The 27,865-nt window shown below is 41.6% G+C and overlaps 1 protein-coding gene across 2 annotated transcripts in view; it reads right to left on the bottom strand.

Moving 5' to 3' along the window:
- The window catches only part of ANKFY1 (ankyrin repeat and FYVE domain containing 1), a 32,836-nt gene extending 5,454 nt beyond the window's left edge, over positions 1-27,382 (bottom strand). Inside the window, exons 1-23 of one of the 2 annotated variants that reach the window (XM_065852884.2) lie at positions 27,252-27,382; positions 22,536-22,728; positions 20,884-21,002; positions 18,383-18,518; positions 16,750-16,873; positions 15,057-15,206; positions 14,052-14,217; positions 11,705-11,909; positions 10,915-10,983; positions 9,539-9,738; positions 9,002-9,099; positions 8,369-8,591; positions 7,355-7,453; positions 6,788-6,941; positions 5,701-5,869; positions 4,452-4,570; positions 3,967-4,123; positions 2,870-3,070; positions 1,645-1,821; positions 1,223-1,370; positions 869-959; positions 427-551; positions 62-208 (exon numbers count right to left, since the gene is read on the bottom strand). In XM_065852884.2, the coding sequence (XP_065708956.1) occupies positions 62-208; positions 427-551; positions 869-959; positions 1,223-1,370; positions 1,645-1,821; positions 2,870-3,070; positions 3,967-4,123; positions 4,452-4,570; positions 5,701-5,869; positions 6,788-6,941; positions 7,355-7,453; positions 8,369-8,591; positions 9,002-9,099; positions 9,539-9,738; positions 10,915-10,983; positions 11,705-11,909; positions 14,052-14,217; positions 15,057-15,206; positions 16,750-16,873; positions 18,383-18,518; positions 20,884-21,002; positions 22,536-22,728; positions 27,252-27,261 (3,280 nt within the window). In that variant the 5' untranslated portion in view covers positions 27,262-27,382. Of the gene's footprint in view, positions 1-61; positions 209-426; positions 552-868; positions 960-1,222; positions 1,371-1,644; positions 1,822-2,869; positions 3,071-3,966; positions 4,124-4,451; positions 4,571-5,700; positions 5,870-6,787; positions 6,942-7,354; positions 7,454-8,368; positions 8,592-9,001; positions 9,100-9,538; positions 9,739-10,914; positions 10,984-11,704; positions 11,910-14,051; positions 14,218-15,056; positions 15,207-16,749; positions 16,874-18,382; positions 18,519-20,883; positions 21,003-22,535; positions 22,729-27,251 lie in introns of those variants that run through there. The other variant, XM_071817113.1, reaches the window with a different exon arrangement.
- Between the last annotated feature and the right edge of the window lie 483 nt (positions 27,383-27,865).

Genomic DNA, 27,865 nt, shown 5'->3' with positions numbered 1-27,865 from the left:
CCACCAAGATCTCAGAGGCACACACTAAAACCACCTTCCAACAGTAGCAAGTAATACTTACCCAGCAGTCTAAAGAGAAGCTGTTTTGTAGCAACTTGGTAGTTGAAGATATTGACTCCTTGATTGTTGTTAACTCCAAGACGAGCCCCAGCTCTCACTATTGCACGACACAAGTTTGCATTTCCCTTCATGTAAGCCAACAGGAGCACTGAAAAATAAAAGCCAGACACTTCCCTGCTAACAAAGTGGAAGGTCCCTTATTAGACTCAATCTAGAGTAGGATCCTTATTTTTTTACGTTTCTATGTAGTGTTTGCATCCTACTGTATTTAACATACTACTATCTATCAATCCAGCTTTAAAAGTGACATACCATTAACGTGACTCAAGCAACTTTCAAGTTTAATAGCTGTTGGATGTCACCTACCTGTGTTTCCTTCAGCATCAGGTTTGTCTAGAGGGTATTCTGGCATGCACTCAAGGAAGAGATCACAGATGGCTGCTGCATTATCTTTCCCATATTGTCCCAAAACGTGCATCGGTGACTGGCCTCTGGGGAAAAAGAGTTTGTTATCCTGATCAAAGTCTGCTTGCTACTGGAGTTACTCATCCAGCTCTCCTTGTTTTCAACTCAGGTGAAGCACTGATTAAGTCTGAACCAAAGTAACTTACAATATAATACACAACAGCCTACTTCTTCCTGGCATACTTAATTTCCACGCGATTTAGACACAGCATGCTCTGCACACTTCACTGTAATATTAGTGTAGAAATACTATAACCCGAGCCAATTCTTTGGTGGTCTTTTTCAGATAGTCATCCAAGCATACATTGTGGTTCTTTTAGTCAGTTGAGACTATACTAATTACCTAATATTAAAGGCTTCTGCATCTACATTGCACTCTGTGAGGAGGACCCGGATATTGTTCAGACGGCCATGCATCACTGCCAGATGAAGAGCTGAAAGTAAAAGAGAAGCTTCAAGAATCTGAAACAGTTCTTGTCAGCAATAACTACAGCCTGATTAAATTAAGCACTCCCCCCGCTTACTCTTCCCCAACCTTCCCTCTCCAAAACACCTTCTACTAATTTTGATTTCTTAAACTTGCATTCTCTTTCATCTCTGAAGAGCAAGCCCACTGAATGGGTGATCTCCACCAGGAGGTATCAGTAACAGACCTACTGAAGTGTTTAAAGCTACTTGGAGAACTTCAGAAGTTTACCATTATTTCCATTTTCATCTACAGCTGCAAAGTCCACTCCATTCTCCAGAAGAACTGAGCAAATTGTGGGCAAATCTTGCTGGGCTGCTAAGTGAAGGGCAGTCTGACGATGCTTAGTCAGTTCGTTCACCTGGGCACCTGCAAGCAGCTGTCAAGATGCAAGAAGGAATATGTTCAAAGATGCTTTCAGAGCTATTAGCCAACAGTTTACTTCTGTGAATGAAGCACACAAGATTGCACTGTACAGAGATACTTCTAGGCCTCCAGTATATATAAAATGCCATTATTACGGAGCTGCTGCAATGCATGTTCACGTTTAAAACTGGTGTCACCTTCGGCTGACTTCTCCAGCCTACAGGCAGCATGCATTGGTGCAGAATGTGCATTTTCAAGTAGAGGAAGGAGGAGTCCCCAGTACATACCAGATTCCGCACAATGATCTCTGAGCCAGCTTGTACAGCCAGGTGCAGAGGTGTTAGTTTGGAGGCATCCTGGACCCGGGAGTTTACATTGGCCTGTACACTGATCAGGAACAGCACACTCTCAATGTCTGAGTTCTGAACAGCTACATGTAGGAAATTCCGACCTTTATTATCTACCTGCGGCAGAAAGAGTAAATGAAATGAAATACATTATTTCTGTAGAACAGCAAATTGTTATGTATTAGGACATATTTTCACCACTAGATACTTGCTCCCTCTATTTGAGGTGAACTGTAGAGCCTTGTTGCTTTCTCTGCTTGGCATTAGAGATTTGACAGATGTGACTATCAAATAAACTGAACTGGGAAATTATCAGCCACAACTGCTCACTCTAGCCTGCTTCAGACTACTTTATAACCTTGTTATTTCTTTACCACACACTGAAGAACACTACGACAGACAAGAGGTTAACAGCTGTTGTAGTAAGTGCTGCAGTTAATTATAAACTCAGTTAAATGAAACAAACTTAAGTCAATCTGGCAGTTAACACTGGAGAAGGAAACAACATGCAATCCTGCTACACTGAGGCAAAGTATATTCATTTTTCGGCTTAACACCAAGTGCATTTTGTTTATCTTTGCCTTGAAGCTGACCTTAAAGCATATTTACAATTGGCTGTATTTGTAACCATGTTTTAGACATATTACAAGAGCTCCTAAACACTCGAATACTTTACCCATAATTAAACCTACAGAGGGTAGGAAGCTCCTGAACAGCTGCCTGAAATGTCACAGCAGAAGCCTGAAGATACAGTTGGCAGTTTTACAGTTTCACAGTGCAGCATAACATCTATTTAGTTATTTTAGGTCAGTTTCTGCTTTGGATAGCTTTAAGAGGGCTAGGTAATAGATTATTTATGTACTAGTCCAGCACAAGACAAGAGCAGAGTTAGAACCTTCTCCTTACATACACACATGCCTGTTCCTCAATTTAGTACTGACAAGATAAGGTTTGATGAGACACTAACCCCTCATGCCTTTACTCACACACAGCATGTACACACCTACAGTTTCCTAAATAAATCCTGCTACAGAAAACTGGCATCTGGCAAATGCCATTACATGTAAAGCCATAAAAAGATGAAGCAGAAAGTGCTGCTTGTGGAACACCTGTAACCACAAACTAATGCAGTAAGACCAGCAGGCTTTGAATACTCCCAGCTTACCTGTTCAGCAGCTCCTGGCTCCCTCTTCAAAATTGCTTCAGCTGCTTTGTTATTTTTATATGTCATGGCACATGCAAACGGAGTCATTCCTTGCCTGTCACGTACATTTAGCTTAATATCTGGATGTGAAATCATAAGCTGAATGATAACATTATGTTGGTTGCTAATGGCAACATGGATTGGAGTTCTTCCTTCTGCATCCTAGAAAGAAACCAGGAAGTTTGTTACATGAAAATTTAGTAATACACAAATCCTTCCCTAATTCTGGAAACTCAGTAGTTTAGTTCTGTGACTTACTCAACTGCCATCAGCTGGGACACCAAATAGTTGCAGTGGGAGTATAAATTCACAGTGTAAATGAAGCAAATTGGTATTTGTTTCTCCAAATTGACCCCAGTCCTGTGCTACATAGCCATTTAAGTAGCTCAGAGTAACATTTCCCATGTAGTCAAGACATTTTGAGGACAGAGGTGAGCATTCAAACTTGAACAAATTCAAATAAGGTGTTTTATCACTTGTCTGTATCAAGCAGCAGTTTACAGCCACAGCTGCTTTGTGACAAGGTGTTTTGCCATTCATTTTGATGTCATTTTCAGCAACAGTAATGCTTTCTTTTGTCGTTATTTGCCACTGTCTGTTTAAGAATTACTGTGTAACCAAAAATGAAGTGTAACTCATACTCACATCACCTCAGCTCACTCAGTAACAGAAGACACTTCCAAAACATATTAACAGAGTATTCCAAGTTTTACACTATTGCTGATCTAATGATCAATTGCAGCAGAATACAGCCCAGCTCCTGCCCTTAAACTCTTCTGTCCCTAGAGCGAGTTAATTCCAATCATTAAATCAGAAATAACCGCAAGAAGTTTTCTGTATCATTATTTTCCTTCAGTATGGCTTCCTTAATTAATACATCATGTGGGCAAATAAGCACTAGATCTGATAATAAACAAAGTAGAACTGGACCCAGTCATCACATTGGGGTTTTTTTTTCCTGTCAAGCACAAAAACCAAGCTGACAGGGAAGTTTGTTTTCACTACATTAGAGGCAAAGGATCAACTTCAAACAAACTGTGCACAATTTCGCTAGATACCTGAGCATTGACATTGGCACCGAACTCCAAAAGGCACTGGATCACCTCTTCTAGTCCCCAGCAGGCTGCCAAGTGTAGGGGTGTCTGTCCATCATGAGCTTCCTCTTCTCCTTCTCCATTTGGGCCTGGCTTTCTGGGACTGTTCACATCACAGCCACTAGAACACAATACAGTCAATTTAATAAATTTAATCCTGATTTAAACTATTCAAAGCAAGGGTCAGAACACTTTTTACAAGAGCTGGTCCAGCTCTACATAAGCACAAGTTCCCAATTTTAGTTTGACTCTTGTCATCAATAATAATGATAATATAGATAACACAATGTGTCTTTAAGACTAGTCAGACGTCTGTAAGTGCCATCCACCCACCAGAAGTCCAATGAAGCACATACCTCTTACTGGCTCAAAACACCATTCAATTAATTTAGGCCAAGCAAAGATGCACATGAACATTAGAAGGTTTGTATTTTAGAAGGGGGTCTGACCTGCGAATAAGAAAGCACGCTATTTGTTCACTGTTTTCATCAATAGCTCTATGAAGAAGAGTCTGTAAGCAGCCACTTGGTCCTGACCCCCAACAGGTTGAATCGCAGCCATGTCTAACCTGGAAGGAGAAGCACAATGAGGCAGTGAGGTTTTTTTTATGTCTCCAGAAGGCTCCTACTACTGCTTCTGAAACATCCCTCTGAGGTAGAATTTGCAATGCCTTATCTGTTCTTGTGACAATCACTGAATTTCAGAAAGCTACTTTAATGTCTTCTGCAGCAATGTTTTACTGGTATACCACTCAATACTTCATTAGGTAGTCTTCACTAACAATTCAGATATTTGCCCATATACTCTGAATAAACAGAGCCTATTTAAATTCTTGAGCCAGTCTGGGTATCATTTACCTCACTTTCAGCAATATCAAAGACTGAACTCAGTCAAATAACATCAGCAGGTATTGCCTTGGAGTGTCTGGCCCACTTACTTCCTTCTTTATACAAACACCTTTTTCTAGGAACTGTATTTCTAATACTTGCATTCTTCTACTACAGAACTACTTAAGCAACGTGGCACTTCAATAAAACTTGTTCCACTCAACAAGCTATTTACAAGGTTTATACATGAGTAGTTTCATTGCTGACTGCATTAAGTTTCTTACCCAATATCAGCACATCAGCACACCTTCTCAATAGTTGCCTTTAACAGACAATAACCAGATAGAGACAAAGCTTTCAAGTCACCTCCTTATGAAAGGAAGGTGAGGAGGTCTCCTTACATCTCTTAAGTCTCCTGGTGGATCATCTACACCTGAAAGTAAATGGTCTTAAAAGTATTAATATAAAGCCATTAAAGGCCTTGATGGAACCTTAAGATGCAATAAAAACCAGTACATACTTTAAAGCATATATAAGGGTGTTCAGTTTTATTCAGGAAGCTGATCATTACACAAGTTTGGTATGCTACAGACTGGTGCTTTCAGTAGAACCTTACTCTTTCCAAAATCAAGAACCCAGATATCATATTCTACACTTATTAGAGTCGCTGCGAGATCTTTGGTTATGCTGACTACAGTGTTTGTCAAATATTTCCCAAAAGAGAAGAACTGGTGAGGAAAATCCTCTAGAAATTAAGAGTGGTACAGAACTACTCTGTTCTTTTCATGCATTCAGTTTGTTTTTAATGAGCCCTTTGCTGCTAGTAACATGCACAAAAGCAAGACTAAACTAAGTCAACTGACAGTCTTACCAGAGTTGATGCAATATCTTCCAGGTTATTTTCTAAGGCAAGCCACAAAGGAGGATTTCCCTTCTCATCTGGCACAGACATGTCAGCTCCCCTGGTACAAATAGCATCAACCACAAGAGGGAGCTGGTTTTTTATAGCTAGCTGTAAGGCCGTCTCTCCATCCTGTGTTCTGCAATAGGAACAGTTTGAAGTGTGTTACCACTGCATTATAAAGCTATGCTTCATGTTACAGTAGTTTATTGGCAAAGCCAAGAATTATCTTCTCATGTATTTTTGCTGTGGTAAGAACGTATCTCTACAGCCAAGCAAACACATCATTAGTTTTTCCATCACAGCTGTAGTTTCTCTTTCTTCCCCTGCCCCTTGTAGTAGCAACTAATTGATTTCTGAAGTTTGAAAAGCACATCAGTGTTCTTAGTTCAGAGACTCATTTTCTTAAGCGCAGCCATTATTTGAACAAAGCTCCTTCAGAGCAAGCCTATTGCCACAGAAGCAAACAGCTTTGTCTGCACCGTGGTAACACCTCAAGTCAGAAACACCAGTTGTTAAAAACAAATTAGAACAGCAGAATTAGACAGTTTGTACCCATGACATTCAGTACAGTACAGCTCACCAAATTTCAAAGACAGGCTGTCAGACATGTAAGCAGAGAAATGTTTTGTTCAGTCTAATATCAACTTGTCTAGGAGACACTCAGCAGGCAAGTTCTATCAGAATCTTGTTGTTGGAGGTACATCATATTAGTCTACACAGCAGAAAACATGGGGCTCCAACAAGCTGGCAAATAGATGAGACTATAGAAGTTCAGTACCAGGTTCTAGGACTTGAGAGTCTGTTACAGAGCATTCTGTTCTACATAGAATTAAGTGGCACCTCCCTCTGCAGCATCAAGAGGAGGTTCTGACCAAGGGAGTTACATGTAGGTCTAAGTTCATATGTGTAATCCCTCAGCCATCACAAGCACCAAATGCATAACTATGCACAAATCATGATTTGCAACCAACTTCAAGCCATTATAGAAATGCAGACATCACTACCCACTCTTAAATATGCATCCAGTTGAGCGCTGCATCAGTTAAGATCTCACCTGACATTTATATCTGCCTGATGTTCCAGCAGAAAGAGTGCGCTCTTACTGTCCTGTCTCTGTATTGCCATATGTAGGAGAGTCTGTCCGTCTGACATCGTGTCATTGATGGATGCCCCAGATCCGAGCAGCTGAGCTGCTATTGTGTGCATGCCTGAAGAGTTAAAGCTCGTTAGTATTCTACCTTCAGTTCTACAAAAGGCACACTGAATATTAATAAAGCAAGCTTCAAGCTTTCAGTTTTCAGTAATTACAGTAAGAGGTGCACTGCATCAATGCTAGAGGCGTTCTGCCTCACTCTTAAGTCCAGAGCATGAGCAGTTGCATCCCAGATATCTGCCGTTTCCAGCTCAGCAGGACCATATGTAAATTGTAGTGATCACACCACCTCTTTCTTCTGACAATGCCCTGATACTGTTGAAAAGTCACTTGGCTGCAGACAACAACATCTAGTTTTCCCCAAACCATTACCCTCCACATTTCACACAAGAAAGCATCTTCTGAATCAGTATTTCAAAATCATTTCCAGATCTTCATAAATTTTCATCTTGTTTTGAAGACACACACCTGTCCAAAGAGCCAATCCCAGCACAGTCTGGTCTCTTGAGTCTTTCAAACTGAAGTCAGGAATAATTTGCAAGTTGTTGGTAGCATGAAGAGCATTAGCTAGAAGAAAAGCATAAGGAATTAGAACATTCTTGTACTTGACCTGCAGCTGCACATTGAAAGCCGCACAAGTAGCAATGTCACATTTTGAAGTAGGCTGTTTCTCTAGCAGTCCCTTTGAAAGATCTAAGCAAGATACCTTTACATTTCCCAGATGTGATCCTGTTTAGGATTCAGGTAGTATTGCCACTACTGCCTAATCTTAATACTCTAGAAATGTGTTTTAGTGTAGGTGACACATACAAAGTTCAGAGAATGAAGACTGGAGGCTGTACTGCAAGATGCTGGCAGCATCTGTCCTTCTCAGCTCCTGGGAGAGAGGATATTCTTCCCAATTCACTTACTCCCCCTAAATCCCACTTGTAGAAGGAGACAAAATAGGCTTGGCTTCAGCTATCAAACTCCCTTCTTGCTGCTAGAAAACAGAAGCTGAACTAATAGCTTTTATTAAACCACCATCTGCTAGTATTTCAGTACTCAAGTCTCAACTCTACTACAATACCAGCATTACTCTGTACAAAATCCTCTCACTGAAGAGCAAAGGGGGGCAGAAGTCTCACCACAGAATGATGACTTTATCCATATTTGATTCCAGCATTTACCTGAACCAAATGCTTTAACGGGGAGAGAAAAGGGACCTCAGTTGCACAGCTAGAATACAACCCGGGGCTAAGTGTTCAAAGTTCATTATCTACAGTGGAGAACATAGATTTATGGGCCAATTGATTTTCTAATCTTAACAAGATTGAGTTCAAGACTATGTTTAGCCAGTCTTATCAATTGCTCTACTTAAATAATGTTTACAGGAAGACATACTTCATGAGTAGTTTGTCAAAATGCAGTTAAGATGGCATCCTCACACACCAATCCACTACAGCATCAATGAGTCTGAACCAGAAAAAAAGAAATAACTACCTTTTTGTTCCAGGATGACTGACACCACATCTGGGTGATTGTGAGCAATAGCCATGTGAAGGGGAGTTTGTAGATAGACATTCTCTGCTGTTGGAGAAGACGAATCCTTCTGACCAGGCACCACTTCTGCTGTCTGGATGTTTGGGTTGGCGCCTTGCTGCAGAAGCTCTGCTGTCAGGTTTGCCAGGCCATGCCTACAGGCTGTATGCAGTGGTGTTTCTCCCTTTAATAAACAAGTTAGTAGGTTAACAGCTTGAGACATGAAATGCAGAAGAGAAACAGCTTTTCAACTACTCTGCCCACAAGAACTGTTATGAAGAGCTCAAGTCCTAATAGTGGAAGCTCCTTAGGACTTTCCAACTACATGAATTAGCCTAAATTAAGGACTTTATTACAACAGGCCCTGGAGGAAGTCTTAAAAGCATGTCAACAACTGGTGATACTGCAAGAACAGAGCCATGAGAAAGCGACAGTTGTCTGATCACTAGTAAATATCTGAAAAAAATGCAAGAGGCTCAGCAGGCATTCCAACTACCTTTAAGCTATGGTTAGTAATGAGAGATTTCTGCTATCTTATTTCTGAAGAGAAACAGGGAAACTTTCAGATTACAGTCTGTAGGCTTCTGCTTTTACCCATTTGTTTTGGTGGTTGACTTTTGCTCCATGAGTTGCTAGGAAGAGAGAAGCTGCCTCATTTCCTGCACCAGCTGCCCTCTGAAGCAAGCAGTTTCCTAAAGAACAATAATGAACACTGTTAGAGTACTTGTTCCAACCACACTTTGATACCAAGAAGCATGCTAGCACCTCCCTCACTGCCTTACAGCATTAAAATTTGAAGCAAACGAGGAAAATCCTACCCACTAGCAGTCCCCTTGCAGTGCAGGGCTGTCATGTGTGCTACCATTTAGCAATTACACATTTTGAAACTGTAAAGAGGATGCTAGGACCTGGCAAGGAGGCCAGATTTTCTGTCACTTCTTGCAAGTCAATGTTCCATGCTCAGCTTGAGACCTGTCAGTGTTCCAAGCTCTGGGTAAAGCTACTACCACCTACCATTTATTATGCAACAAATACTGTTAAAACCTCATTCAGCTCCTAAGAGTGCAGTTAGCATTAAGCAATCAACTTACAAGCCTTCCACCTACGCAGAAATACAAACCTCTGTTTTACCTGTAACTGTGTCTGGAGCATCTGTATTGCTGCCTCGTTGGATCAGCCTCGCTGCAAAACTGTTCTCATCAAATGAGGTTCCATTTACAACAGGGGCATCCTCAAAAGGGTTTACAGATTGATCAGACGATACGGTGATATACTGAACTGCAAGCCACAGAGCTGTGCTTCCCTCATGATCCTTCAGCTCCAAGTCTAGTCTAAAAATAAGAGTTAGTGTTCCTCAATTTATACCTTAAAAAGTGGTCCCCAATGCAGCTTAAGTTTCAAGTGTCTGAACAGCTGTACTAGTTCATCTAATACCTCGCTGACAAGTTTTGCTTGCCAAGAAACATACTGTAGCTCCAGTTACTTCAGAGAACTTGTGAATACTCCAAAAGAAGCAGGACATCTTTAGTGACTACTAGATGTAAGCTAATTGCTCCTAGGAGAAGCATGGCCCTGGTAGATTTGGGCTCCTCCTAAACACAACAAATAGGCAAATCATCTTGTATTGGAGTAAACTGCATATCAGAACTACCAATTCAACTACAAAGAATCTGAGTCAAATGAAGTATTCTGCTTCATCACCCTAAAGTCACTTGTGTTAGCTTCAAGCAGCACTCAAGTTGAACTCAAGAACATACTCAGACATTAAGAGTCTTTTTATTCCTTTCAGCTCAACTACAAATGAAGTTATTGCTACATTATTTCACCTAGCCCTCTTTGAAAAACAGATGTAGTATCACAGTATGTTTGGGATTGGAAGGGACCTCAAAAGATCATCCAGTCCAATCCCCCTACTGGAGCAGGAACGCCTAGGTGAGGTCACACAGGAATATGTCCACGTGGGCTTTGAATGTCTCCAGAGTAGGAGACTCCACAACCTCCCTGGGCAGCCTGGTCCAGTGCTCTGTCACCCTCACTGAGAAGAAGTTTCTTCTCAAATTTAAGAGGAACCTCTTGTGTTCCAGCTTGATCCCATTACTCCTTGTCCTATCATTGTTTGCCACTGAGAAGAGCCTGGCTCCATTCTCATGGCATTCACCCTTTATATATTTATAAACATTAATAAAGTCACCCCTCAGTCTTCTCTTCTCCAAACTAAAGAGACCCAGCTCCCTCAGCCTTTCTTCATAAGGGAGGTGCTACACTCCCTTAATCATCTTTGTTGCCCTACGCTGGACCCTCTCCAGCAGCTTGCTTCCTCTTTACAGTAGGGCAAAAACTCACTTGGCTTCTGGCATCTTAAGTTATGCAAAGCCTTTACATTTCTGTATTCCAATCCTGCTGCCAGCCTTATAATGAGGCAAAAAGGTACAGAGTTATTAAACCAGTTTTCACACCGTCACTGTACAAGGTAACCTCAGTGTATGTTACATTTAAGTGAGACTTACTGTTTGCACTGGAGAAGCTGACTGAATACAGGTTCATTCCTGACCACAATTGACACATGTAAAGGGGTCCTGCAACAGGAGCAAGATACGGTTCCATTAGTAATAAGTGAGTCATTTAATATTTAGACCATGGTGACCAACAAGCCCCTACAGATTTATGGGGTGAACTTTCGTCTCTGTTTGCAGAAGGAGGGCACAAGCACACCTTGGAAGAAAGAGCAATCTACCTTTTAGTGGACATGATTCCAATTTATTTAGTATTAAGCAATTCTTTGCACTAATGTAAGAGCTAGCCTTCAAGGAAAAAGCAGAATAGCTTGACCTATCAGAACTGAGTAGCTGATATACTCCAAGTCTTCTACATCATTTTATGTACTTGTTTGCCACCCCAGCATAACTTGTAAAGCAGCTTACAGCCCTATACTTCAGATAAACATGCTGCAGATACTGGCTCTTTAAGATAATTTCAGTTTCACTGACAGTTTCAAAGAAAAGTACCTTTGAGGAACACTGTTTGTCATCTTAGTTCACTTGCTTTATCGTTCAGTGATTCAATAAAGACAAATTATTTGTGTGTTATGTGTTCCGACACAATCAACTCACTTCAGCTTTCTACAGCTGGGCTTAGTCATGGCAGGGCAGCATTCAGCCTCAAACTGGATTCATGAATTCACCTCTCCTGTTTCCAGGATCACCTGTGCTGACAGGTCTGAGCAGGTTCTTAGTGGGCTGCATCTCATCACTGCAGTCTTATCTACTAACCTGGTAGCAGACTTCACTCAGTATTTACCTTCCTTTGTTGTCTTGCATATTTGGATTGGCTCCTGCCTGTAAGAGGGACTCTGCGATCTGGGCCATCTCTGCCATGACATCTGGCAAATGCTTCTTGGGGCTGTATGATGCCACAAGGTGCAGCGGAGTCTCCTGGTCTCCCAATGTAGCAGCATTCACACGGGCACCATTTTTAATGAGAAAGTTGGCCGCAAATTTATCTCCTTTTTTGAAACAGAATAAGGTTATTACAACACGCTGGCACCCTATATGTGTTACACAAGTCCAGAAAATGGATACACAATTTCCCTCTATACCATAAAGCCATTCTAGTTACAAATGTTTGCTCTTAGAATGCCTTAGCAGATAACTTCAAGAGCACTTCACTTCAAAATCAGGATTAAAGTATTACGTAACAACCCCTTGGAAAAAGTGTTTTGTCCAGAGGTTACACGTGGCTCGAGTCCACACGCTGGTCTACTTGCTATGATGCAAAGTTTGCTAATTCCTCTATCGAGATAAATTCATTGCTGCTTTAATGCACCATTGGACAAATTGTGAGACTAAACATACAAGTAGTTTTTGAACAAGAGGTGCTATTCCAGGGCAGTCAAAAGTATGTAGCTGAAGTCAGTCATCATCTGTTCAGTCTTGCTACATAAACAAGCAATAACAGCCTTTGCTCTCGAGACTTTAGGCCCCATTGTATACGTATAAGTCCCATTATACATATATATGGCTTCAACAGTTAGCACCCATCACACATGACATTCCTAGCAAACCCCTCTTGCGAGCTTTTCAGGACTCAGAACTTAGAGCCACTTCAGTACATGAAACCTTGGACTCGAAACACCAAGATGCAGAGAATGCCTTCAGGATAATGCTAATTCCCTTATTCCAAAGGCTAATTTACATAGATATATTCACAAGTTGCTTGTCCTGAATGCACAACTGGAGAACAAACACAACTGTTTGCCTGGATAAGCAATATAGATTGTTGTATTATCTCTGCTAGCAAAAAAAAAAATCCCATTTTCTGATTTCCATATCTGCCATTCCCCCACTCTCCAGTGATCATAAGAAATAAGAATCATGTGGCAAGTTCAGACAATTTGCTTTAGCTCCATTTCCAGAACATGTGATTGTTAACAGTGATTAATTCACTGAAGCTTTGGTTACAGAAAAGCAAGCATTCATTCTCAGAGCTCTAGCTTAGACTGAAAGCGCACATTAGAACTAGACGATAAATGCTAGTATTGAGTATGAGGAGCAGCCTGCTGCAGTGTTTCTAGTGCTTTCTAGGCCTGCAGCCACAACACTGACCTATGCCTAGAAGGTCTCCTACTCCTGCTGCTGAAGTTTCATTCACAGGATCAGACACCAGCATTACCCTGTTTAGATATGCAGGAGATTAAAGGCAGAAGTCAGGAGCTGTATTTTGAGTTCACAAAAGTTACACTACTTTTAAGAGGCCAAAAGAGCTTGCTGTTAAAAATAAACTTATGCTTTTAATTTGTAGCACTACAATACCCATGAGGTCCAGTCACAGGTAGGGTTCCTGTTATGCTTGGCTTTCTGGAGCAGACAGAGCTGCCAAAGATATCACTGCAGGCAACGAGCAGCACAAGGCACTTGCTACAGATTTTTATCAGACTTTGGCCATAGGCCAAGATGCTGCTGCTCCAAAACCTTCAGAGTACAGTGGCCACAGCAACCAGGTCCCATTGTGCTCCAGTTCTCATAAGATGCATTTTCCACTCTAAGGTGGAGAACAGCTCAAGATAACAATGTAATTGTACTCAGACTCTGCTCTGATAACTATGCTACTATTCACCAGAGCTTTGAAAATGTTCAGACTGGCATACAAGCACCTCTGCCTGCTCCTCATCTTCTTCCAGTCAGTTCTTCCTCCCCTAAAACTGCTGTGCAGTAGCAAGGACCCTTGTTGGTAACAGTAATCACAAAGCAGCATATGCTGCATTTAGCCCAGGTCTAGAAAAAAGCTTTATCTTGTCACTAGGCTGTCATGCTTGATTCAACTACTTGTCAGAAAGACTATGTTGTCAAATCAGAATATTGTCAGTATCTCCCCACATCTTCCTTTAGCAGATAATACTCTAGCAGATTGCTTCTGGATGTTATCTAGTGTAAACTGAGTTCACCAGCCAGCAGGCTAGCTTTCAGATCTCAAACAAGAGTGAGTTTGGTTTTATGCTTAAAAAAAGAAACAGAACAAAGTTCACCCTTGACTACAGTTTGCTAACTGAAGCAACAACTACAAAGTGACACTGGAATAGACTTTGGAATATATATTGCACACTGGGAACAACTACAAGTTAAGATGACTTCATATCTGATTTTCTTACCTCTTTGGATGGCTTTATGTAACAGACTCCAGCCTCTTTTGTCTGCCCTGTCTACATCAGCCTTGTGGTTGACCAGTGTGGTTGCAATACCCTCCAATCTTTGGGAGAGTGCTAGATCCAGAGCAAGATCTCCATTGTGATCCAATTCATTGAGCTTCCCAGGAAGCTACAACACAAAAATCAGTCAGCCAACACAGATACACTCATCAGTCCAATATAATATTTGAACAGCCCATTCCAACCACAGGAAAACCAACAGAACACGAGCATCACCACATGCAAATCATCTTCAACGAGAAAACAGGAGTTTTGTTTGCAAGCACTTTAACCCACAGGAAGCCAGACCAGTCCACTCTGTAGAGATGCTGCCCATATAGGCATATTCAACATAGTACTAAGAAGAATTATTCAGCTATTCCTTTAAAATGCCTCAAATCCCAACTAGGATAGCACTCAAGGGTTCTAAGTGCTGCTACAGTCTCAGCTTCCCATTAGAATTTGAGGCATCTTAAAGGAATAGCTGAATAATTCTTGGTAACTAATACTTGAATAGTTCTTCCCCCTTGCTGGGGAGCAAGTTATTTGCTAGTTGTTTAGAGTATTCATCTGAACAGAACAAATACCCATTACTTCAAACATTCAATAGAAGAGGAACAGCATTTGTTCAAAGACACGACGTCTGATGAACTGTCACAAAACAGCAAAGTTGACTATTATACCACGCAACTTTAAATGTGCATAGCAATATCAGGTATTGGATTTTATTAGATACAATCTGTTGCATGCAAGATGTTTTCAAATTATTATGAATCACTTCTGAATTATGTCTTTATGAAGCCTTTATCACTAGACCTCCATTACATACACAGAAGTAGCTATAGTAATGATAAACATGCAAATAAGAACTGGTGACAAAAATCAGTAACAAGGTTCAGACTGGCAGTTAAAAACCAGTTATTTGAAACACGAAATTCTAGAAGACAGATCAAGTTAGTCCCACTGTACCTGTGAATCCATTTCAATAAGATACAAAAAGACTACATCTTCTCTCTCAACTTTAATAGCTTTATGCAAAGGATATTCTGTCTTTGATTTGAACATTTTATACAACAACTGAGCACTCATGCTACTGAAGTCTTCTTTCCGCAAGTCATCCTAGAAGCAAGAAAGAAAAAGGTAAGCAATACTCCTTATTTTGTTTATAAAAAAGGGATTGCACAATGCAGTTGCGAGGTTCACAAGTTCAGCTGAAAGCTCCATTTTGATAACATCAGAACAAACTGGAACAAATCCAAAGAACCTTGTAAGACTAGAAAGAAACACTCAGGAAGTTTTACATCTCACATTTTAGTTTCAAGACCAGGTAGTGAACTTTTTCTTCTCTTTTGTCTACAGACACAGAAAACCAGCGTTCTACCAGAAATTAGACTAACACCTAGTCTCTAAACTAATTCGCTATCTGGATTTAAATCACAGATTAGGTTTTTCTAACAAAAGGGCCTACAGCTATTGAAGACCAACAATGCCACAGAACTTCAAAAAAACTAATAAAAGTACAGAAATTAGAAGTATAAAGACCTCATGTTTGAGTTAGTGCTTATTTGACTAAACCATAACAACCTCATTTCCAGGTAGAATACAGTGTCCCAATTTAGGACACAAAAGCAGGAAAAAGTTAAAGTGAGTGACCTGCAGGTCCAGATACAAAAATCTCTTCTATACATTCACAGATCAAAGCACTCCATTCCGCTTTGGCATTAGCCAAACAAAGAAATACCCACATCTGGATGATGCATTTTAGATTTAGAATAACCTCACTCACTAGTCTGCTGTTGACAAGCCCTATTTTAAAGGCTAACTCATTACACAGTTAATCAAGCTCAAAATAAAGGATCAGAGCAAGCGAAACTTCCAAGTTGGTTGCAAGACTGTTGTCACTCTCTTCATTACAGAAGATAAACTCTTCCCTGGGTTCCTTGGATTATTTTTAGAAGTAAAAGCAGGCCTGGGATTTGTGACCTGTATAGACAGAGACCAACTATGGATGAACTTATAAACAGTTCAGAGTCCAGATTTGATAAACAACCCTCTAGCTTGTGAGAATACAGTCCCTTTGGTTTGGCTCATGTCTAGGAAAATAAGATGCTTTTTATAGTGAAGTATTACCAATGAACAGCACAGCTCTACAGGCTATGAGCTACTTCCCCCAGACAAGACATATTCACACCAAGACGCCCAGCAGACTTAATTTCTAAAGACAATAAAATATCTTAGAGAAAGTCATTTAACATGCTTTGTTTCAAACATATAATCACGAGCTAGTGCTGTAGAGAATACCAAGTAACAGTGTCAAAAGCACATACTGAAGATAACTGAGAAGGGTGGGAAGAGAAAAGTCACTCCTGCCTCAGCAGAAGCCACTTCACTCACACCAGTGGCAGTGTGGGTACATGCAACAGCCTTTTAATCAACACCATTGGTCTTTTTGAACATACAGGGTCAGTATAATAGGTCACCTTCATCACTGAATATCATCAGGAACCTGTGTAATCTCCATCCCAACTGGAGCATTTGAATGCCAGCAAATCAAGAGACACTCCTGAGGTCAGACTGTACAGCAAGTTAAGCCAAATTCTACTGATTAAGTTCCTATTCTCTGCAAACATTTTTCTTCTTGCTTCCTTCTGACAGTACTTACCCAGTGACTAGCAATTATCTCAGCACAATAATTCAGAAGAGTGCTAGCATTCAGCTCCTCAGCAGTCTGATAGAAACGAATGCAGTTCCTGACATTAACCAGTGACATAACTCCTTTTTCACATCTGTCAAAATAGAAAAGCCAGTATTTAGTCATCAGGAAACAGCTTTAAATCACTCTCCCATGTTGTGACAGGGTCCTACATATTCCTTTTCCTAGATGCCAGCAGCAAAAGGTTTGGCCTTGCTTTACTGTAAGGCTAAGACACATAAACATACTTTAATGAGAAACCCTGTAAGACAGTTTCCATAAGCACAGACTCTTATTAAAGCAGAATCTAAGATACAGTCCCATGAAACGACCACATGCTGCAGGAGCCTGCAAGTGAGGACAGACATCCTCGTTCTCCCACAGGAACAAACAGCAGCTCATTCACTGTTCTGAAGTAGAAAAGATGTCTATCTCTACAAGTACTACATTGATCACAAGCAGCTCTTGTGCCAAAGCTAGAAAGAGCCATGCCAAATACAGCTATTTGCTTCATAAAGGGAAGGGATGAACTTCAACAGCAAATCCATCAGATCTTTATAGGTGTGAAGCTATTAGCTTGAGTTTGAGGAAAAAATTCAAATAGCTCAAAATGAAGACGAATTTAAACATGCCAGTGATCTCCAAGCAGATATTAAGACCAAAAAGCAAAACAGAAATATTTGTGTCCAGGTGCAGAAACTTACCAAGACATCTAATATTTATTAGTAGCATATGGTATGAGGACTTGTCAGACTACTATGAACAAACAGCAGCTAAGGAGTGTTTAGGTAGGACAGTTCTGGTTGGTACAAAGCCTGAAGGCAGTTTTAGCACTGGCTTTAGAGATGTCAATTTATTTGGTCAAAAGAACTGACAGCAGTTTAGTTTGCTTCATCTTGAGTCACGGTTGACTGGTAGATTAAGAGTGCTGTGTACTGCTGCACCCCCAGACACCCATCCGGCAAAAGATCATTTTATCAGAGGGTACTTTATCTGTGACCAAATTCAAGGCTTTGAAGTCCTACAAAACTTTAAAAGGTTTCAATTTGCACATTCAGGCTTCTCACTAACTCCAAGTAGTTATTTAGAACACTCTCTACATTCAAGAGAACAATGCAGCCACAACTGGAATGGTGTTAATCTCCTCAAAATGGCAAAGCATTGTACTGTTACATTAATCTTCTTTATGAAGAAAAGTTGCCACCAACAGCTACTTAAAGAGTTTTCACCTATGGCATTTTAATACTGCAAGCTACTCACCAGTGACTCTTCCAAGCATTCTCTAACCATTCCTTCCTTACAGCTCTTCAGAATTTGTTACTAATACACCAATCTCTACTTCCTCTTAATACCAAATTAGGGTTATTAGTTTGACTAGGAGAAGAACTGGAAAGTAAACATAAAAGCTATGAAAATACTGCTACAGTTTAACTGTAGTGCAAGGCTGCATTTCCTGTGATCACTTGAATGTCATGCTGTATTACCGAAAACCGCAAACTTGAAAAAAAAAAAATGCTATCCAATTGCCAGCAGCTATCATCTTATTTCTACTCAAACAAGGTTGAAAAGTTCAGGAAGATTCACTGTATTTACCAAGACTCACCTTTCCCTAAGCAGCTGGAGCTGGAATTTATTAGCTAGTTTCATAAGCTCTATCAAGAAGATATCATCCTCTCTCAGCTCAAGTTCATCTGTGTAGATCCAGCGCAGCATTGCCATGGTTACCTCTGGGTCAGCATCTGGTACAGGGAGCAACAGGGATTAATAAAATACTCCAAGAACAATCACCTATTCAAGCAGTTGCTATTCCTCTGGCTGTTAAAGTCACAGCTACTATGAAAAAAAATGATAGCCCCACTGAAACCACACTGCTTTAGTTCAATCAAAATGTCAAGGCAGAGTCAAGACTGGCCAGAAGTTGAAACCAGTAACAATGCTGGCACCAAAACAGGAAAGCTTTCTTCAACTGGAACACTGTGCAGAATGCAGGGAGCCCTGTAACATCTCCTACCTGCTACACAAATATGGCAGATTTAGGGGCCAGGGGTGCCCCTTCGGAGGCTTTGGTCCCTCACATATGGCTAAATCCACATCTACATTTGACAAGCCCAAACCCCCTTTTCACTTCAGAACCCCCCTTCTTTTATATTATAGCCATATGTTATGAAGTGTTGCATTGCAATGACAGTGCTTGCACCTTGGTAATTCCTACAAAGTACCTAAAACTACTGGAAACCATTTATAGGAAGGGTATAAAAGATGCAGTTTAAGCAGCTGGTTAGATTTTAGGTGTTTACAACATGATCCCAAGCCTGATGTTTTTTTACACAGCAAGAACAACAGAAACCTGCACCACAGGAGATGAGACACACAAGCCCAAGGGCCAGGGACCTGTCACCCCATCAGAAACACATTGACCATCTTACTTACAAGCAAGCAGATGAGAATTACTCCACAGCACAACAGAACAATCACAACAAATTCACTTAGAAAAACAGCATTAGTCCCTCCAGCTCTTTTGTTTTTTGTTTTGTTTTGTTTTTTAAACCAAAAAGCACACATGTTTAAGACACTGAAATACCCATCCTAAAACATCCCCTCTACATCGAGGGTTGCCCCAGATTACTTGCAGAGTACCAGGTAGTACTTGGCATAGTGTGTAGACTGCCTCCTAAGAAACAGGAGGTTTTAGTAAGCCAGGTATCTTCTGCTGAATTTGAAGTAATCAGAAAACCTACTTGAGCTCTGCCTTGGTGTTGATCAGAGTTCATTTTCTCCCTCCCAACAAGACAATTTGTGTTCATCTTTTTCTACTTCTCTGCAGATCATATGAACTCTAAAAACGCTCAACTTCAAATGCTGCCTCTATTTTAAAGTTTGGATTCAGTCAATCTTAACTTACAAGTTCTTATGAGAACCTCTTAAGAAAACCACGAGTTTTTAGGGAACAGCTTGTCACTTGCTACAACTATTTCATAACCTAATCCTGTGCCGTTTATAAAATTTTCTAATAAATTCAATTCTACACAGTGTAAAGTATCATTTAGTAGCACTTATTTTAAGCATCATTCTATAATAGGAAGTATTTGCGTTTTTAAACATGCAAGCCTGCAGTTACATTTGAGATTCTCAGACTAGCTTAAATGTAGAGCTAGAAATGCTATGGACTGCCACTTCCAACAAAACTACAATTAACTTAAGAGCTTTTTGGTAATAATCTTCTGTTAGCTTAGCATTCAATTTAAAAACTCCTTGGCATCTGTCTTCCTGTGGCTGCAGAAAGAACCATAAATCCTTTTACAAGAAAGCCTATGCTGTCTCATAAAACTAGCTTGCTGTGACTTGCTTCTTTCCAGTTTGTCTACACTTAATATTCATAAGATTAAGCATGGAAAGCAAAGCCAATACTTACTTTTCAACATGCCAGCCAGCAAACCTGCTTAACTTCATGCCTGCTTTTATTGCTCACAAATTAACTGTATAAGACTCTTCTATATTGTTAAGTACAGAAGAAAAGCCTGTCAAGAGGTTCAACCTGCAGAAATACTGCCCAGTGTAAGCACGTGCAAGGAACGCTACAGCAGAACAAAACACTGTCTTGTAGATGACTCTTTTAGAAAACCTCTCTCTCACCTATTTTGCAAAGGTATCAAAGTGTCAAAGCAAATAACTTTGGTAACACATGAATATTTGTATTCATTTCCCCCACACACTATGTTAACAAGCAGCAAGGTATTTCTACAACACACCTCAGAGAAATTGTGCACACTACCTCAAAAAGCCCTGTCCTTAGAAAGGAAGAAGTCAAGCTCCTCCATATAGATTTTTCATTACGTCTAGAAAAGACAAACAGGTCACCATTCTCAACCCCTGTTCATTAAAGAGAAAGAAGGTAGGTTATTGTTTTAACTACCACCAGTGCCAAATTCACAAGCACACTAACCATGTTTCAGAGACAGAGCTCCATAATCCATGGATTAAGCATCTCTTTTTGTGGACCGCAGTAATCTTAAAATACACATAAGGAACCTTTTCCCAACAGGCCCTTTTATTGGTCATCCTGAGGACAATCGAAACATCATATACTACTAAGCAATGGCTGACCTGACAGATCCAGCTCCTCTGTTGATGCAAGGTTGGCAAGACTCCAAGTATCACTGCGCGCCGCCAAGACGAATTTGTGAGCACGGATGCACTTGTCCCCAACCTTTATCTTCAGATCACTGATATGAGAAAAAACAATGCGTACGCATGTACAATGCAGACTTTCCCTGTGCTTACATACATACAGCTTCAACATCTCCATACTATCTATGGCCTGGTATCCACATTTAGGTTCAAGTGGTTTGAGACGTCAAAACATATTCAATTGGTTAAGTAAAACATGTAGCCAAATGACACAATTTTTACTTTTCTAGGGTGAAATGCAGCCAGTCATTAATATTTAAAGTGTTTGTTTGCTTTTTTTTTATCATTTTGAAATAAACTGCAAGGGAACTATTGTAGAATATAGGAAAACGCAACAATCTTGAGGTTAAATATGTTGCAGTGTCCATACTCTCAACTAAGCACCAACGGTTTCAGGCAAGACCAACAAGAGAACAAATGATGTTTGACAGTAGTCCACAAGGCGGACTCCAAGAATCCCCAGTTCCCAGGAGACCAGCTGTCAAAACCACTTGGATTTCATTCTGATCCCTTTAACAGGTTATCCTTTGTAGTTAGAAAGTACCTGCCCTGCTTATTTTAAAATAGTTTGTAAATGCTCTGTGTGGGTGTATTTTCCAGTCCATTCTCTAAATCAAAGAAATGCTATAGGTTATAGTACAAAATACAGAGATGTTACTTAACACAGCTTGCACAAGGACTTGCTAACTTTCCCCTTTTACGAGCAGGCCACTATTCTATCCTTTTAAAACTCAAAAGCTGAACAAAAATGAAGCGATCTGGCTATTCTAACACATGCCACCTAATAAATCATTTCCCCAGCATGCTATAAGTTTTTGCCAGGCATACAGCTTTTTCTCAGGGAGGTTTACAAGAGATTTTAGGGGAAGTAAATTTTAATCAAAAGTACATACTTTCCCCTTACATGACTGAACTACTATACTGTATTGGCATTGCTTTCACTAACAGCAAAGAAACTGATAAGTGTAATTGTAATCTCAGAACTAAATCAGTTAAGGGACCTATAATACTGAAGATGATCTTTAATGTGTCTATGGAAAATAAACCATTGCCACATGTTGAGACTCAAAGACACAATATTTATACTACTAAGTCACACATGTCACTGTCCAAGACCTGTTACATCACACAACCAGACAAGCCAGTCTAATCATATCTCTTTAAACACAACAGGAATACAGAACTGGTTTCAAAGACATGCTTTCAAGAAAGGAGCACTTCCCAGTTGTTAGCGGTACATTGTGCAATTAATCCATCAACTAGTAGAAATCAGTTTGGACAGAATTAATTTTAAAGTGAGCTTTTTTGTTGACAGTGAAAATGGACAGTTTTCTTTAAATTTGTCTTAACTGTCAGTCTCGGAGATTAATTTATATTTAGAGCTCGCGTCAAGAATTGGATTCAGTATGCTACCTTAGGGATGATCTTCCACCTGAAATTACAACTGAGGACCCTCTTCATATTAGGTAGTAGGAAAATAATTTTTCTTGTCTAAGACTTATATCTACTGCAGTCAATTAAGTTAAAGGTTCCTGTAATGCCCTTTTCTTCAAAGGGGGATTTCCCACCTGTACTGCTCCTGCTGATAGAGCTCAGCTACAATGGCAAGAAGTCGAGTGATGAAGGTGTCACTGGCACTGTCTTGGTTCGCCTGGGCAGCCAGCAGATTGCATCTCCTTTCCGTATCAGCGAGTTTCTTCTGCAGCTTTACATACTCCTGGCGGAGAAGCATCAGGTGCTTTTCCAGCTTGGCCACCTCCTCTGCAGAAGAAAACAGTGTTATCACAAGGTTCAGACATCACATACCTTTTTTTTTTTTTGTATTTTGTTAGGGTAACTTAATCCTACAAGCACGTTATACATCTAGTTTATCATGTGAGACTCCAGTAATAGTCTCTCCCACCCTACTTGAGCATCTCACTCCCACTATTAAACCTTTTATACCATTGCCAGCCATAAACAAATAAAATACCTCATCAGAACACAGTGATAGAAGCCCCGTATAAACAAAGTCACTTTAACTCAGGAGTAGCACAGCAACAGCACCTGGGAATTGGATCCCTGACTAAGTGTATTTGCATCCCGCTGCACTTTGGTGGTCACTCCACAAGATGCTGTGCTAAGGTACTTCACTCTCAACCCAGGCCACCTGTATACAAAAACACTATTTCACTCCTGGAAGGAAGCATCTGTACAGGTGCTTAAAAATAGTCCAGTTTCTGAATATTTATTTATGGTTTAGCTGCATAAAAAATATGTAGCTACCATTGTGCTTGATTATTCAATCCCACTCCATCCTTAAGTTGATTTTCCAAAGAAGGTACAAATCCAAAACCAGTCCTAAAATGAGAGGAGAAATCTGGAAGCTAACCAATTATTTTAAGTGGGAAAGTTCCTACATGATCCCTCCCTACCAGCCAGGAATTTGTTGTTCGAGATTTTATTCTCAAATATTTACTAAATGTAAGTCACTACTACAAACAAGGAGAAACTGAGCTCTATCAGCCAGTGTTTTCTTCTTGCTTCTGCAGAAAAGTTCAACAGCAGAGCTGACCTTGGCCTTGCTCCAACACAGGTTCCCAGGGCTCAGCATCCTTGTGGAGCTCAGCTGCATTCATCTTTCAGTCTTTCCTCCATGGACTGCTGCAGCCCAAGGGCTCCCTCACAAGCCTTTTAACTTAACAACTACCATAATGGAAAAGCAGAAGGTAATTTACCCTATTTTACCCTTCAATTAATACCACTTTGGCAGTGCACTTTCTTCAACAGCTGTTTCTTTAGCTTCATTCTTTAAAGGCTACAAATATCATCATTTGGGTTAGTTTCCTTATTCTATTGAAATATACTGCAATTTCAGAATTTTGCTATCAATACCACATCAACCCTCAAAGAGGGTTTGAAAATCTGCTATATTCTATTTGAAGACAAATGCCGTTTCAGCATTCCCAGAACTAGAAGGACATCTTGAGCAATAGCTCCTTCCCCACTGATTCATAAGGAAGATGCAAGCCAAGAGTGACCGCTGAGAGACACTGACAACCATGCCAAAAATTAGCATATGAACACCACCATCATTTATACAGTGCCATTTTTAGGTGCTGCACAAATTCAAATGCTGAAAATAAGAAGTTGCCGGTTGAACCTCATAGCATATATCATCTTCAGGAAATACTTTGTCTTCCAGCTAAGCAATGAGTGTGGAGGTGGGAATAAAGAACCAGTACCAAAAGGTAAAACCTCAAATACTGTCATTTTACCAAAGTCAGCTTGCTGGTTCTAAATTACTCTGAAGTCCACAGGACACAAAGCAGAACTACTTTAAACCCTCCTGCATCAGCAGCTTAAGCTTTATGCATAACCGACAACCAAGCTTGTTACTGCTGCTTCAGGGCAACCCAGGACAACCACTCCTGGCAGTGAAAGTACCTCAGAGACCTGAAACTTTGAGAAATCTTGTTTCCAGATTGACAGCATACGCTTCACATAACCCCAGTAAGCGGGACTGAAGAGTATTTGCTTACTGTAAGAATTGCAAGAGTTGTAAAATAACACTTCCCCTTATTCTACACAACAGGCATACCAGGCACAACTTCACACCGCATGCTTGCGGACAATATTTTATCTTACAGCACATTTCAGGTGCACACTCAAGAATCCTCAATGTCCAGTTAATCAACACTGACTGCAAAGGAGCACAGCCTTGAGTTTTCCCTGTACACTGTTCATTTGAAGAGTTCACATTGTGTTGTTACTTTGAAAGAAAAACCCACTCAGATAGAAGTATAACCTCTGTTCAAATATGTAAACCTGGAGTTGTGGTGTTACTATTTAGAGTCCTCAGATTTGAACGGGGGTACGGGGATGTCATCAATTTAAAAAAAAAAAAAATCAATGCAAAATGAGCATTGTATCTCTAAGCTGACAATTTTGACAGCATGCATATTTTCAGTCCACACTACCTATGACCATTCATCTGAAGACTCCCTATAACGTACAATTATTGCACTCATACACACATCTAATGAAGATCCACACGTGAAAACACTGAAAAAAACAGTGCTATCCTTCAGCGAGGCCAAGTCTCTTGCTTAAACACACAATTCTATCATTTTGAACATGAATTCACATGCACCAGTGAACAGGATGCCTGGGTTCAGCAGAGAGGTCTACACAAAGTGACTCCTTTCTGAGCTCCTAGGGCAGGTACCGAGTGACCAGATGGCCAGACGAGAAAAGCAGCATTTGTTAACAGATCTCTGGCAGCTCAACTAGCATCTCATGAACTGGCAGAAGTTTATATTCCAAATAAAACACTTTAAAGAGGCTACTCTCATTTTATTTTAGGAGAATGCATGAAAGTACTTGACAGCAACTAGATAGCAGAACCCAATGAGGTAAGTTGGCAGGCAACAAGCAATGAGGGATGGTCTGGTGGAACCACTGTCTATCCCACCCATCAAGAGCAGTCACAGAAGCAATACGGATAAGCTTTTGTCTACTCGTGAAGTGGACCAGAGTGAAATATTCCAGAAAAATGTATTGTTTCCTTACCTCCTTCAAGACAAGTCGTTCATCCACTGCCCCACACTGACCCCATCTTCCTAAGGCTGGGCAAGTTACCACTTTCATGCTCCTCCTCATTTTTGCACATTTATGATCTTTATCGCAACACCCACCCCAGAGCACTACAGCACACTTGCTGCTGCTCTAACTCAAACGCTAACACAAGAGTTTTTAGCCAAGCCTGCACATAACCTGGTATCTGGTGGTACAGAACTCTTAGAGAAATTACAAAAGCTCTTGTCTTTATGAGCTGTTCAATCAATTTGTAACTAGTAATTGCAATATATCTAATTCAGGACTTCTGCACACAGAAGCAATACTTCCATAAGAAAAAGGACTCGGGTTCTGAGCTGATGACCAGTCAGACAAGTTTTCTCCCTTAATAAGCTTTCACTTTTCAGCTGACTCTCCAATACCATCAGTTCTTAACTAGAAGAGTGTTGTTGCAGATAGGTACATTGTTTGAAGGGACAAAATCTCCACAATCTCCACCTAGATATCATAGGGAATTGAGTGGGGAGAGCTACAACTCCAGCTATTACTCCTGATCATGCAGAATCATTCATTGGCCATGTACTTTCTTTAGCCACAAGATCAGAGAATTACTTGAATTAGGTAAGAATCTTTGCAAAGTACAGATGTCTGAAATAGGACATACATCAACTGCTGGTTCATTCTGCAGAGCAGGGCCTGGAATCTGAGCCTCAGATCCTTGAGGGTCTCAGTGTGGAAAGTTTCACCACCTGAAGATATCTTTGACATCTAATGCCCAGCAGAACTGTGTAACCAAGGCCTGAAAGCAAGCCTAACAGACAGCTAAATACAAAAGTGTGGTGTTTGAGCACACACAAAGTTAGGAGCTGCTCTAAGGATTTACTAAACCAGCTTGACTGCAGCACCTTCCCAGCTGATGCATGCCAGAAGATCAGCATCTGCTACATCCTGGTTAATCTTCTACAAGTGGTTTTAAAATTCTACCACTGCCTGAGAGTTGCACTTCAAGTGCTGAATGTTGCGCTTTTAAGATTGGAAGCTGGAGCCTTCATTTCCTTTGTAACTTGGGGCATTTTAGCTCAGTTTGCCGACTCAGTTTCCTCAAGGGAAGAAAAGAGGAAGCTTCTGTCGTGCAGAAAGGAGTGGGACTGTAAAGGATTCGAACGGTTTGTCAAATCCCATTACCTCGGTTCAATTAATTTTGCAATGGTGCAATTGATAGCCCCCAAGCAAAACAACAAAAAGCAGCCTAGGAGTTCTACAGAGCTCATCAGAGCCCCAATTTGTCAGCAGGGCTCCCAGCAGCAGGTGACCCGCCGGCTGCAGCGCGAACCCTCCGCCTCGTCCCGCCGGCACCGGCCCCTCCGCACCCCGGCACCGGCCCCGCAGCGCCCGCCCCTCCGCCGAGCTGAGGGGAGGGGGCGTCCCAGCGGGCTCCCCAGCAATCAGGAGCTAAAACTCCCCCCAGGATCCCTCTCTGAGGGGGAAAGGCGCCCGTCCCGCCCCCGGGGGTGTCAGCCCGCGGCCCCGGGCAGGGCAGAGCCCCCCTCGCCATTTCACGTTCTCCTGAGGGGCGACCCGCCCCACCCGCCGCGGGCAGGGCCTCCCCGCTTCCACCCGGCGGAGCCCACCCTGGGGGTGCCCCCGGCTCCCTGCGAGCAGAGCAGCGGACCCGGCCCCAGCGCTCCCCATGCTCCCGGCGGCCCCGCCCGGGCTCCCCCCCTTACCTTCCGCCATGTTGGGGCCGGGGCCGCAGCTCTCGCGAGAGCCGCACCCGCCCGCTACTGCCCGAGCCTGGCGCTCTCGCGAGAGCAGCGCAACCCCCACCCGGGCTCCGGCCGCCGCCTGCGTTCAGCGAGAACCCCGGGCCGGGCTCCCCCCGCAGCGCTTTATACCGGCGGCTCCTCCCGCCTCAGCGAGGGAACGGCCCCCGGGAGCCAGCCCGCCCCGCCCGCTCCCCGGCCCCTCGGGAGGCGGCGGGACCCTCCCAGAGGCGTTCGGGGGTGTCTGTATCCCGCCTGGATAAGGCGCCCGGCCCGGGAGATTCTCACTGGTGCCTCGTGTGGGCTGTTGAACGGGGCGATGGTCAATGGTGGGAGCGCTGGGCCATGTCCCTTGTAATCATCGTTATTTCAGTTACGGTTTTTGTTTCAGAGGCAACAGTCCTGGCAACTAGAGCTGTGCCTGGTGGGTAAAGATTGTGGCCGAGAGCCGAAACGGGCAACGAACAAGTAACATGAACATCATTTTTTCAAGCTGTGTGTACGACATAGCTGACCCTCCACTGTGTTCATTGCTCATGATCTTTCCTGCCTTGATACAGCAGAAATAGCAAAATATT

The sequence above is a fragment of the Patagioenas fasciata genome, chromosome 19, assembly GCF_037038585.1.
Source record: "Patagioenas fasciata isolate bPatFas1 chromosome 19, bPatFas1.hap1, whole genome shotgun sequence".
NCBI classification, from domain to species: Eukaryota; Metazoa; Chordata; class Aves; order Columbiformes; family Columbidae; genus Patagioenas; species Patagioenas fasciata.
Note: the sequence above shows the minus strand (reverse complement) of the source record. Positions and strands in the feature narration are given on the sequence as shown.